We start from the raw sequence: 12,382 nt of genomic DNA, 5'->3' as shown, positions 1-12,382 counted from the left end.
TTTGCCCAGCAAAGCATAAGTGCTAAAGGCCAGAAAGCCACAGAAAACCTACAGGAAAGTGTCCAGAGAAAGACTTTTACCTGATTCGATTTTGTTAAGTATTTTTCTTGCACACTGCATAAAAGCTTCTTCTACGTTCTCTCCTGTCAGTGCACTTGTTTCTAGGAACATCAGCTCTAAAGGTGACATCAAAACAAGACATGGAGCCACGTTTACAAGATTTTTAACTACAAAGATGCCTTTTATCATTCTCTTAGAATAGAATTCACGACCCCAAACCAAACCCTCTCCCCACTTTCTCGTCTGGTATGGGGGTTTGAACTCAAGGCCTCAGACTTGCTTGGCTGGCTGGTGCTCTACCTCCTAAGCCAGTTTGGCCTTTTGGTGTTTTTGTTGTTGTTGTTGTTTTGTTTTTTTGTTTTTTTTTGTGATCCTGAGATCTCAGCATCCGGAATATAGCAACTTTGTAAGCCCAAGGAAGTATAATGAAAATATACTCAATGAGGCTAAATTTATGATGGCAATTCTATATATCCTAATATAGGGTAATCTCAAAACACCAGTAGGATTCTTAAACCCAATGAAATGCATGGCACCCAAATCTGCCCTTTCAGAAGCTGTAAGAGGGAGATCACTGGGCTGGGGATATGGCCTAGTGACAAGAGTGCCTGCCTCATATACATGAGGCCCTGGGTTCGATTCCCCAGCTACACATATACAGAAAACGGCCAGAAGTGGCGCTGTGGCTCAGGTGGTAGAGTGCTAGCCTTGAGCAAAAAGAAGCCAGGGACAGTGCTCAGACCCTGAGTCCAAGGCCCAGGACTGGCCAAAAAAAAAAAAAAAATGAGGGAGATCACTTGCCATTCTCCTGTGCGAACCTGGAGGCTTCAAGGAAGGTGACTTCCCGGTCCCCATCCAGGTCCTTCTTGTTCCCACACAGGATAATCACGATGCTCTGGCTCGCCAGCATTCTGGCATCTGTTAACCAATTAGTAAGCGCATTGTAGGTTTCTCGGCTGTGTAACATAAGATTGTGGAAATAATACATGTATTTTATAAAACTAGCAACTCTTTCCAGTCATTCTCACTATGCACATTGCTTTTCAATGTTTCCTAGAAGGGCAACAATGCTTTAAGGGTAAATCAGCAACCTGAACATATATATGCCATACTGCTGGGCATGTTTGCTTTTGTTTTCAGCAAAATGTGACTGTAGGTTAGACACTCTGCTTTTGTTTGCCCAGTCAGAGTTCAAAAGAAGAAGGGGCTCATTATTCAATTTGCAGATCTCTCAGAATGTTTGAGGCCTGTGCTGGACACAACGCTAATGCTAGCCACTGTCACATAGCAAGCCCTTGGATGCACAGGCACCTTGTTCCACACAACTCCCATGGGGCTCAGTGACAGACTGTCACCCACTGCTCCCAGGAGCTGGAGTCCAGCAGACCTGACATAGCTTGCAAGACTGACTCTTGACAGGACCTGCTAAGTGGCCTCCTACATCTAAGATGGGCACAAGTGATGGCAAAGGCCTTTATACTGGAGCAAGTCTGGTCTCTTCAAGCAAGGTAGGAGGGCAGTGCCAAGAGGGGCCACTGCTTTGGAGAAGGTGGCCATATAATACTTCCTCCCTGGACAGGTCTCACCAGGAAGGACTGGACATTTCCAGGACAGTGCCACAAAGCCAAGTCAGCATTGTGGGTGAGATTTCCTCATGAGCAGGAACACCACGTTTTGTGAGAGCCAGTTCCATGCTTGCCAGCCACGTGGGGCATGGAACATTGCAACGTGGCCAGTTCAACCAAGGCTTGAAATTTAATCTAAGCTGCCACATGTTGTCAACAGCTATCAATATGAACAGTTCATATTAACCGTTAAAGAGCTGTAGTGCCTCAAGGGTTATCAGTTATAATAGTTACAATATAGTGCATTACTAGTTGTAATAAGAACATGGTTATTACAGATGATCTTACAGATGAGGAAACTAAGTCCAGCCAGCTGAGGCCCAGCCTATGGGGGTCCCAGAACCAGTGGCCAGAGCTGAGCTCTGAAGCCAAACAATGCAAATCCTGTGTCCTCAGCCTCTGGACTCATTCCTGATAACAGAGCTCTGCAGACCTCAAGGTAAGTGCCCAGCATGGAATTAATCAGTACAGCAAAGAGGGATGGCTCTGTCCACCTATAGCCTCAAAACATGTTTTTCTACCTTGCAGAACAGTGGTTAGAACTAACTAAAACCTCTGAGACACCACCAAAAAGGGTGCTAGCCACAACACACACATACACAGGACTCTTGCTAGGATGGCTGGGGCATAGACCCCAGTGGCCTCAGCAGCTGGGCTGGCCTTACCTGGTGATGTCGTAGACAAGGAGCGCCCCAGCTGCACCTCTGTAGTAGCTTCTTGTTACAGACCTGGAGGAAGAATGACATGGGCTTTGTTTTCTATCAGTCAAGACCCTCCAGTGTTCCATACCCATAAAAACTAATTTTCTTTGTGAATGACAATACAGGGACAGGCACTGAGAAATGACTCAAGATAGCAGTATTGACATGTTTTCCATAGAAGTTGTGTCCCAGTGACAATGAGGAGACATCAGTGCTAGGCTGTAGCAAGCAGGACGCTTCCTCTCAAGTGAGGGCAGCTCTGAGTGGGTACAGGGAGGCCGAGGTATGAACGGTGGCTAGGGGCTGTCCCCCATGCGGGCTGGGCACTGGGTGCTCCAGTAAGTTTCTGGCATCTCTGTGTAGGTCTCCACCTTCCTCCTGTGCCCTGTGCTGTTCCTCCACCTCACTCAGGGAAAAGGGGAGACCCAGAGGAGAGCTTCAAGGCCTCTAGCCAGGTGCCCTGCACACGTCTTCCTTTCTTCCTTGCTCTGCCTCCGCTGTCACAAAAGCACAAGGAGAGAATATCCTGTGGGATCCATATTGACCACAGAACGTGAACCAGTTGTAAATTAACAGAGCACATCCCCAGAAGAGCACCTTAAAAATTCATCTTCAGAAGGAAAATATAGGAAGTAGAGGTATGGCTCAACCTGGAGCAGAAAAAGCCAAGCCAGAGTGAAAAGGGCCTGAGTTCAAGCCTCAGTAACGGTGCGCGCGCACACAGATTAAATTAAAAAAAAAAGATACAGAAGCCTAGGCAATCACACATAGTGAGACCAGAGGAGGATACTCTTAGTGGAGGCACACAAAGGTGCAATGCCTATGTGCCTTTGATCATATAAAATAATATTTATCGGGGGAATGAGGGACGGGTAACAAACAGTACAAGAAACGTATCCAATGCCTAATGTATGAAACTGTAACCTCTCTGTAATTCAGTTTGATAATAATAAAAAATAATATTTATCTTAATGAACTCCAGGAAATGGAAACAAAAAAAAAAGAAAAACTGTAGGGAAAAAAACACATTTGCATCAGTGCTTTGCTCTGGCTTTAATCTAAAAGCAGTGTGGATCCAGCACCCCTCTGGGCGTGCCCTCGGACAGGCCCTTAGATCACTGGGGCTGAATGTAGTGCAGGGGGAAGGCAGGAGGGGCGGTGTCTCTGACATTTTACCTAGTGAGAACACATTCATTTCCCAACATTTTTATTAGCTTAAAAGAAGAGTCTACCTGAATCGTTCTTGTCCTGCTGTGTCCCATATTTGTAACTTTACATATTTACCACCAACATTTATTATCTTTGAACCAAATTCCACTCCTATCGTATGATTTGAGTCATCTTTGACTAAAAAAGAAAACAAAGAACACACTATATAATTTTGCACCTTTAGGGTACCAGGCTCATGTTCAACAAGTTTGTTTCTCATTTTTGTCATATCCTGAAATGCGACTAAATAAATGCTAATTTAATTTAAAACTAATCATGCTACTAACATTAAGAACTAATCTTTTAAAGACTACTTTTAAGCTAAAAAATAAACGCAGAAGTTTTCTTGTAAGCAAACCTGAGCCACAGCACACTCATGCTCAGGAAATGGATGAGTAGTGGTTTGGTGTCACTTACACTTTTTTTCAATAAATTGGTGAAGTAAGCAAGATTTGCCAGTTCCTGCATTTCCAATAACCAAGAATTTAAACAAGAAATCTGAAAGACAAAGAGAGACCGTGAGATGTAACTTTAAAATGGGTGCTATGAATGCATTTTTTTCTTTTTTTAAATCGGGGTTTAACCTCAGGGCAGGGCACTTGAGCCAGACTCTCAGCCTAGCTTTTTGCATGTTATTTAGACTTTTCTGCAAGGGCTGGCTTCAAATCAAGACCCTCTGGATCTCAGCTTAGTGAGTAGCCAGGACTATGAGTGACCCACTGGGGCCAATCTTGAATTTAATGAAATCGTAGTTGTTAACAGAAGAAGTAACTGGATGTGTTGTAAAAACAATACATTTGACTTACCTCTCACATCTCACTTACATGCTTGATTCAGAGGTTTTTCCAAACCACTGCTGAACAACTTCTTTTGAAGTTAGAAAGCTGAAAACTACTCGTGTAATGGATAAAACTGTGCCTAGTAGCCACTATTTAAACAAAGCAGCAAGAAAAATCCACCTAGAAAATTCTGTTATTTTCTACAGGAAAGAAACCCGCCTCTTCTCTGAAACAGATGCAGGTTCCTGTGCTGCAGACCCACAGGTTCAGGGTCTTTTCACTCATTGGTCACTGTGGGACCAGCAGTTCAGGCCAAGTTCAGCTCTGTGCAACATGTCTGACTCAATTATTAACCCACAGTCATACATTTAATTCAGGATGTGATTTCCACTACATAGGGATGAGGATGGGACTTATGAACATGCACTGGGACCCCCACATTGTCCTCAGCAATTCACTTTGCTTCCTCTTTACCTAAGCTTCTTTGTGTATTCTGGGAGCAGCACACCCTGGCTCTCTCTCCCCTGAAGTAACTGTGGGGGTGTTCGTCTCTGGATCTGCCACCAATGGCTCCAGGCTGCCTTGCCTCCTGAGGCTGTGGAAGCTCTGCTCTGCTCACACCAGGAAGCATCATCTCCAGATAGTTTCCCAAATCAGACTGAGGCTCTCCAGCCCTGGCCTTCCTCTCTGCAGGTGAGAGGAGAAGGCAACTGGTCGCTGGCGTAGTCCTGTCATCAGTCCTAAGAATGACAGCCGCTGTACAGAGACAGTGCACTAGACCTCTTCAGAATCCATAAAGCGCAGCCTGGCAAGGTGCTTTTATGATGATCACCACCACAGAAATGGAAAGGAAAGCTTCAGTGATTATGAGAATGGAAAGATGGGTAGATTTCTAGACTGTAGATAGTCTAGAAATAAAACTTACAGCCATTACAAGTAAGTACTCAATTGACAAAAAGTAAAATGGACAGAATGGATGAGAGAATCAGTGACCCAAAAAACTGGAGAGAAGCGCAGAGTTAGTCACACAAACTGAGGACAGAGAACTAGGCAGATGGGCAGACAAAAGGGCCAGGTCTATACAATTGGTCTCTAAGGCACTTTGCAAGAAGTAGTGATGCGAGACTTTATAAAACTGAAGATTAAAGACATCATCAGAATAAAAACACAGTTGTAGCTGGGTGCTGGTGGTTCATACTACTCAGCTACACAGTAGGCTGAGATTTGAGGATTGCGGTTCAAAGCTAATCCAGGCAGGAAAGTTTATGAGACTCTTATCTCCAATTAACTACCAGAAAACTGGAAGTAGTGCTGTGGCTCAAAGTGGTAGAGCACTAGCCTTAAGTACAAAAGTTCAGGTACCGCATCCCTGAGTTCAAGCCCTGAGTTCCCCATGGTACTCAGGTAGCCCATGACCACCACCACCAACAACAACAAAAAATACAGTTGAACCTTGAAAAGAGTAAGTGCTTACATACAAACAATTGCAAAAATGGGCAATCAAGACTGAAGCTGTAAAACAGGAAGAGGAACCCTCCCCACAGACACAGGGCATCTCACTGCAGCCCCTGCCCTGCTACAGGGCTAGCCCCTCAGTTTAGGGTGGGGCACAAATGAGGAGAGAGCCCTCTCTACTGGAACAAGATGTCCCACTGCAGGACCAGGTCTTCCATGTAGGCTGGGGCCATGGGTTCTATCTGCTATTGTAGAATTCCTGGTTCTAGAATGGTCCCTAGAATGTCAGAAAGGAAGGAGAACCTGGAACACAAAAACAGAAGCAACAGGCCTTTCTTTTCTTGAATTCTCTAAGAAAAATGGTAACCTTGTCTGATATGATTCTAGAAATATGTAAAGGAAACATTAATCATGCTATAACTGGGGAGAAGTAAGAGGTGTAAGAAAAAGTGAGGTTTCTACAATTTGCTGTATCTGGTAAGATGATAATAACAGCAGACTGTGATTTTTTTTTTTTTACACATACAGTGCTATTTCTGGAACAGCCACTAAACTAGGAAAGGGTGACACACTCAAAACTACTTTGGACTAATCAAATGGGACATTAAAAATAGTCAAGGAAAGCTCTCCCTCCCAGGTAGGGTGAAAAAAGCAGAAATAAAATGTGGAATTGAAAGAAAAAAAGAAATTGAGGTTCCAGTATATCAAAATTACAGTAAACATGAAAAGCAACTAAGTGGCAAAATTTGACAAGCTAGATTTAAATACATGGCCCAAGGACTTGCTGCCAAGAAATGCACCTCATGGACAGTGATGCAGACCAGAATAAAGGTTAGCACGCAAGCACAGCCAGATTAATATCAGATAAAATAAACTTTGGAACAAAAGCAAGAAAAGGACAGATGGTATCTATATACTGAAAAGAGTGAATCCACCAATAGGACAGGAAGCCTGAATGTGTAATGTTAAACATGGTCTGATATAGACAGACAGTGGACAAGCCACAGCTTGTTCATGGCAGCCCTAGCCAAACACACCAGGCATCTGCAACGGAGTGGGGCAGGACAGTACAGCCCCTCACACCAAGGGGCCAGTTCAGCAATGAGAAAGACTGAGCCCCTGATGCACACTGTGGCCTGGATGCCTCCCTAGAGAATTATACTGAGCAAGAAGGTAAACCCTCCCCAGATGATAACTTCAGGTTTCCCTTAATGTAACATTCTTGAAGTGACAAAACTGTAGAAAATGCAAGCAGTCTATGGTTGCCAGGGGCTTATGATGGCGGGGTAGATGCAGGGGTGTGCCTACAAACACAACAGCAATTCCCCTTAGGTGGAATGTCTTTCATCTCCAGCAGCATCCACATCCTAGCTGAAATGTTGTGCACAGTTGTGCAGAACGCTATCATTGAGGAAGATGAGATCTTTGTTTCCTTTGTTCACAGCAAATCTGTGACTCTACAGTGCCCGTATGGACTCTCACTTACATGGCTGATTGAACTTTCCTGAAGCCAAATCTACAGCTCCAGCACCAGGTGCTCTGAGGCCTGGGCAAGTTGATTCCAGATTTGCCCTTACTTTCAAGCTCAGAGATTGCCTGTGTGATCTCTTCAGTATAGACGGGGCAATCAATAGAAGAATTTTAGAGTTGTACTTATACTAATACAATATGTTTGATTTCTACTATGAAGAAAATAAAACATTCTTGAAGTCAAGTTTTCTATTTATTCTAGCTTTTTGTTTCATATTGTGTAATAAGAGGATCTATCACTTCTTGAACAGAATCAAATCAAAGCTTGGTTCATCATTCCTGAGGCTGGCCGTGCACATCACTGCTTAGAGTACTGAGAGAGGTCTCCTAGGTAAGCTGTTCCCAGCTCCCCCAAGAGCCTTCTCATCTTGCCTTGAAAGATTTATTTTGATCTGACATCTATAAAAGGCACCACAAGCTGTGCACAGACATGCATTTATATGATGATCACTCCCACCATCCCTGGTGTGGGCAGGTAAACAAGCAAACAACAGCATCACTAAACGTGCACTCTACATACAGTATTCCCAGTTATGAGAAAGGAAGATGCTTTGCTCTTAAGTCTGGAATTGCTCTTTTGCCTGATTAAAAATTTATATAAGAAATGGTGATAAGCCTCTCTCTAAAATAGTTCTCACATTCATAATTTATCAGTACTTTATGAATAATAGCCATTCTTATCCCATCTAAATATTATTCACATCTGAAATGCTAATCCAGAGCATCTAAGTAGGAAGAGTCGAAAGACTGAGCCCATAAGTGTGGGCATGAGCATGACTAAGCTCGTCAGTGCCGTCATGGGAACAACTGAGCCTGTGAGTGCTGACACAGGAACCACTGAGCCCCTGAGTACTATCACAGGAATGTGCTATTGTGAGGTGGGGTTTGCTCAGCTGAGGCAGCTACAGCCCTCTGGCACCATACCCACCCCCACATATGGATTTATGTTGGCCAAGTCTCTCTCAGCATAAACCTACCTTTTTGGACTGCTTGAGAGGAGTATTAAGGGAAGAAATGATGCTTGTGTGACTTATGTTCTGTGCTGAGGTGCAGTTCCTTGGAGATGTACATATTTCATCTACCTATTCAATAACAGTATCCTGGACTTCATTTTGAATTTTAATCCATATTCATAGTCCCTGAGCAGCAAATGTCAGACGCTCTTCAGAACTGAGATTTGCAGAGAGAACAGCGGCATTCAGAGTGTGATGGTTTGTCCTCTTCAAAGCTCATGTTGAACTTTGGTGCCCAATATTATGCATGCTAAATGAGAGGACCGTGACTTCTGGGAAGTGTTGAGGTCACAGAGGCTTAACTCAGGACTGGACTAATGTTGCTCTCTCACAACTGCACTAATGTTGCTCTCTCTCTTCTGGTGGTGGGACTGAGAAGCCTCTGCTTTGCAGGACCAGTCCCTCACATTGTCTCTTCCCACATCCCTTCCGCTGTCCACCTCGAGCAGGAACAGCACTATGCTCTGGGACTTCCCAGCTTCTAGAATTCTGAGCTAAAATAAATCTTAAAAATGCCCTCAAGGGGGGCTGGGGATATAGCCTAGTGGCAAGAGTGCCTGCCTCGGATACACGAGGCCCTAGGTTCGATTCCCCAGCACCACATATACAGAAAACAGCCAGAAGCGGCGCTGTGGCTCAAGTGGCAGAGTGCTAGCCTTGAGCGGGAAGAAGCCAGGGACAGTGCTCAGGCCCTGAGTTCAAGGCCCAGGACTGGCCAAAAAAAAAAAGCCCTCAAGGAGCTAGAAGCTTCCAGAAAACTACTCTAACCAGTCAATTCTAGCAGAATGACTAAGAGTAGGGAAAAACCTACTGTATCAATTCAACAAATTTCTTTTTCTTTTCGTCTGGTCCTGGGGCTTGACTCATGGCCTAGGTGCTATCCCTGAGCTTCTTTTGCTCAAGACTAGCACTCTACCACTTGAGCCACTTCCAGACTTTTCTGTGATTAATTAGAGATGAGAGTCTCAATGACTTTGCTGCTCAGGCTGGCTTCAAACCATGATCCTCAGATCTCAGTCTCCTGAGTAACTAGCTTGGCCCAACAAATTTCTTAAAGAGAAGAAGTTAAATAGCATCAACTTTCTTTTCATTTCAAATAAATGTTCAGAACAAAGATCAGCAATACAATTGCTTGATTATACATAGTGAGAGTTATTCCAGAATACTACCTTTTTTTCCTCCCCAGTGCTAAGATTAAACCCAGAATCTCACGAATGCTAGGTAAGTGCTCTACCACTGGGTGATACCACAGCCATATAATGCTGAATTCCAAAAAACAATTATGTTGTGGGTAATTATATAAGAATTATCCTAAAGCGTGAAATTCTTTCAATGACATTACATGATCTTTAATATAAGTATCACATTATAGGTAGAAGAAAAACTCAAAATTATACTTACACAAAATTCTCTCTCACTAACACACACACACACACTCTCTCTCTCTCCCCCCAACCCCCCACCCCTGTAGCCTAGGATGGCCTTGAACTCTCAATCCTCCTGCTTGAGCCTCCCCAGTTCTGGGATTACAGGCATAAATCATCATGCAAGGGATGAAATTATTTATCAAAGTACTTGAAAAGCTTTGAGAATATTAATATCATCTATAATGTTGTAGTAAGTTTCCCCAGCCCCTTTCCAGGCTAACTTGACTCGAACCCCCTTGTCCCAGCCCAAGTAACTTTCCTCCTGTGGATCTGGCCTGTATGCGCTGCCTGAGGGCCAGTGAGAGGACAGCAAGCTGCAGAATGGCTGTGTACCCTCCCAAACCACTGCTGTGGGGAATCTGGAGGAAACCCAGCTTTCTTGACTTAATGATCCATCAAAGCAACCCCGACTCAGCTTTCTCTTGCCCCTTTTAGAGAAAAGGGTAACTTAACTGTGTTAACAGGTTATCTTAGAAGACTAGCAACTAAGTGGATTCAGAGGATGAGGATGAGGAGCGATTATGGTGACTATGGTTCTTTGTGAAGAATCAGACCACTTGAAGGTCACCTGCAGGCTGACATCATGGGCTCTAACAATCATGGGCTCTCCTACCTGTGTAGACACTTATGTCATGCGCCATGTCACTGGAGGGAGTGGTGAAGGTGGTGGTGGACCTGGAGTGCTGGCTTGACACCTTCCCTTCCTGGGGACCCTACCTCTGATAGTCCAAGCTTCCAAGGCCCCCCACTGTCCCTACCCTTCATGGCTCTGGTGCTCAACCACACCCCACAGGAAGGGATGGCAGCTCTGCCTGCCTGACCCTCCAGATTGGTCTGGGGAAGACCACATTCCTTCAGAACTCCAGCCTGGTTTTCATTACTCATCCATTAGCTAGTGTCACAACTGGATTAACAATTCCATCCTCTCTAGATTGTGGACTTGCCAGGGCTCTCTGTGGTGCCGCCAGAGCTACAGGGCTTGGGGCACTCCTGGCATGATGTCAAGCACACATAGGACAGGAAGAGAGGAGGCCAATCTGGTCTTATGTCCAACGTGTGTGTGTGTGTGTGTGTGTGTGTGTGTGTGTGGCTATGGGCTTTGTGTTGGCCACACAGGTATTCTACCAGTTGAGCCATGCCCTATACCTTTTTTCCTTTTAATCACTTTCCAAGTAGCATTCCCTGGTTTTGTCAGGGGTTGGTATCAGACCTCCATTTTCCTACCTAAGGCCTCTAGTAACTGGGTCCATAGTTGTGAGCCACCACACCTGTCTTAATGAGATGGGAGTCTCACTAATTTTTTTTTTGCCATAATCCACTGGACCTTTGACTCCCAAGTTGTTTGGATTCCAGGAGTGATACACCACACCCAATTCTGAGGTCCAAACACTTACAAAGCAGCCTTTCCTGTCACAATGCAGACCAAAGTCTCAACCCAAGGTGCATACACCCAAAGAGTGACAAACAGATGGAGTCTCAACTCTGATGTGAGTTATTCTTACCACACAAGGGATAAGAAAAAACAATCACACAAGTGCACATGCACTGGAAAACTTCATGTATAAACTTCATGCATACAACACACATACGAGTCTGGGGAGAACAAAGATAAAACAGGGTTTGGTTTCCAAGTGTTTGGGAAACAGCCATAATGCAACCTAGATCAGGCTAAAAAGCTGGAGGGGAGGAGGAGGGGGGGGAGAGAGAGAGAGAGAGAGAGAGAGAGAGAGAGAGAGAGAGAGAGAGACAGAGAGAGACAGAGAGAGACAGAGAGACAGACAGACAGAGAGACAAAGACAGAGACAGAGACGACAAACACGAAGTCATGGGGCTCCGGAGAAGGGAGATGGCCTCATCCATCTACAACTCATTGCAATCCCAATGTAAAGAGAGGGATTCCAGGCCTGGAGAGGCAAAGAAAAGGAGGTGTCTGCTGAGCAGGCGTGGCCCAATCCTTCCTCTCAGGCCACGGACGTGTGCCGGGGTAGGTGGACCCCACACTTGCTCCCCAAACCCTGAGATATTTAAATAAAACGTCGAGAAAGCATAGGGATGGAGCACCTGGCACACGCAGGAGGAAACTTGAAGAAGCCGATCACGTCAGCGCCGCCGTGCACAGCAGGGCGCCGCGCCGCGCCGGGCCGGGCCGGGCCCGAGCAGGTACGACACCCCGAGACCCGCTCCCCCGCGATGCAGAACCCGCCCCAGACACCCCGAGGTCCCGGCCCAACTACTGACACCGAGGGACCGCGACCTGCCCACGAGACCTCCAGCGCCCCCCGGCTCGTGCCCGGGGGCCCCAGAAATCCAGGCCTGGCCAGCACCCGCGACCGCAGCCCCCACGCCGGCGCCGACCTCCCGGACCCCTGCGGCCCCGCTCCGGATCCCGCGCGGAGCCGCCTACCGTAGGTCTCCGACATGGCCGTCTGCGCCATCCCGCGACGTCGCGGCCGAGCCGGGCTCCGTCCGCCGATCCGGGGCAGGGTGGGGCGGGGACCGAGCAGCGAGCGCCCAGCCGATGCCCACGGCGAGCGCGGCCCACGGGGATGCGGCCCAGCGGCACTCAGCTCCGCGCACGCGCAC

General features: G+C 46.1%; 2 protein-coding genes across 3 annotated transcripts in view; one reads left to right on the top strand and one right to left on the bottom strand.

Moving 5' to 3' along the window:
* The window catches only part of LOC125366852 (centriole, cilia and spindle associated protein), a 21,820-nt gene extending 19,510 nt beyond the window's left edge, over nt 1-2,310 (top strand). The window contains exon 3 of the mRNA XM_048367577.1: nt 2,301-2,310. The gene's annotated coding sequence lies outside the window, so the exon portion shown is untranslated. The remainder of the gene's footprint in view (nt 1-2,300) is intronic.
* Nucleotides 1-12,382, bottom strand: part of Rab4a (RAB4A, member RAS oncogene family) — a 16,335-nt gene extending 3,953 nt beyond the window's left edge. The window contains exons 1-7 of one of the 2 annotated variants that reach the window (XM_048367574.1): nt 12,204-12,382; nt 4,849-5,061; nt 4,013-4,093; nt 3,619-3,733; nt 2,351-2,413; nt 862-1,016; nt 81-176 (exon numbers count right to left, since the gene is read on the bottom strand). In XM_048367574.1, coding sequence (XP_048223531.1) covers nt 81-176; nt 862-1,016; nt 2,351-2,413; nt 3,619-3,733; nt 4,013-4,093; nt 4,849-5,061; nt 12,204-12,234 — 754 coding nt within the window. In that variant the 5' untranslated portion in view covers nt 12,235-12,382. The remainder of the gene's footprint in view (nt 1-80; nt 177-861; nt 1,017-2,350; nt 2,414-3,618; nt 3,734-4,012; nt 4,094-4,848; nt 5,062-12,203) is intronic. The other variant, XM_048367575.1, reaches the window with a different exon arrangement.

This window comes from Perognathus longimembris, chromosome 18 (genome assembly GCF_023159225.1).
Source record: "Perognathus longimembris pacificus isolate PPM17 chromosome 18, ASM2315922v1, whole genome shotgun sequence".
In the NCBI taxonomy this organism is placed as follows: Eukaryota; Metazoa; Chordata; class Mammalia; order Rodentia; family Heteromyidae; genus Perognathus; species Perognathus longimembris.
This window is presented reverse-complemented; position numbering and strand designations above follow the sequence as displayed.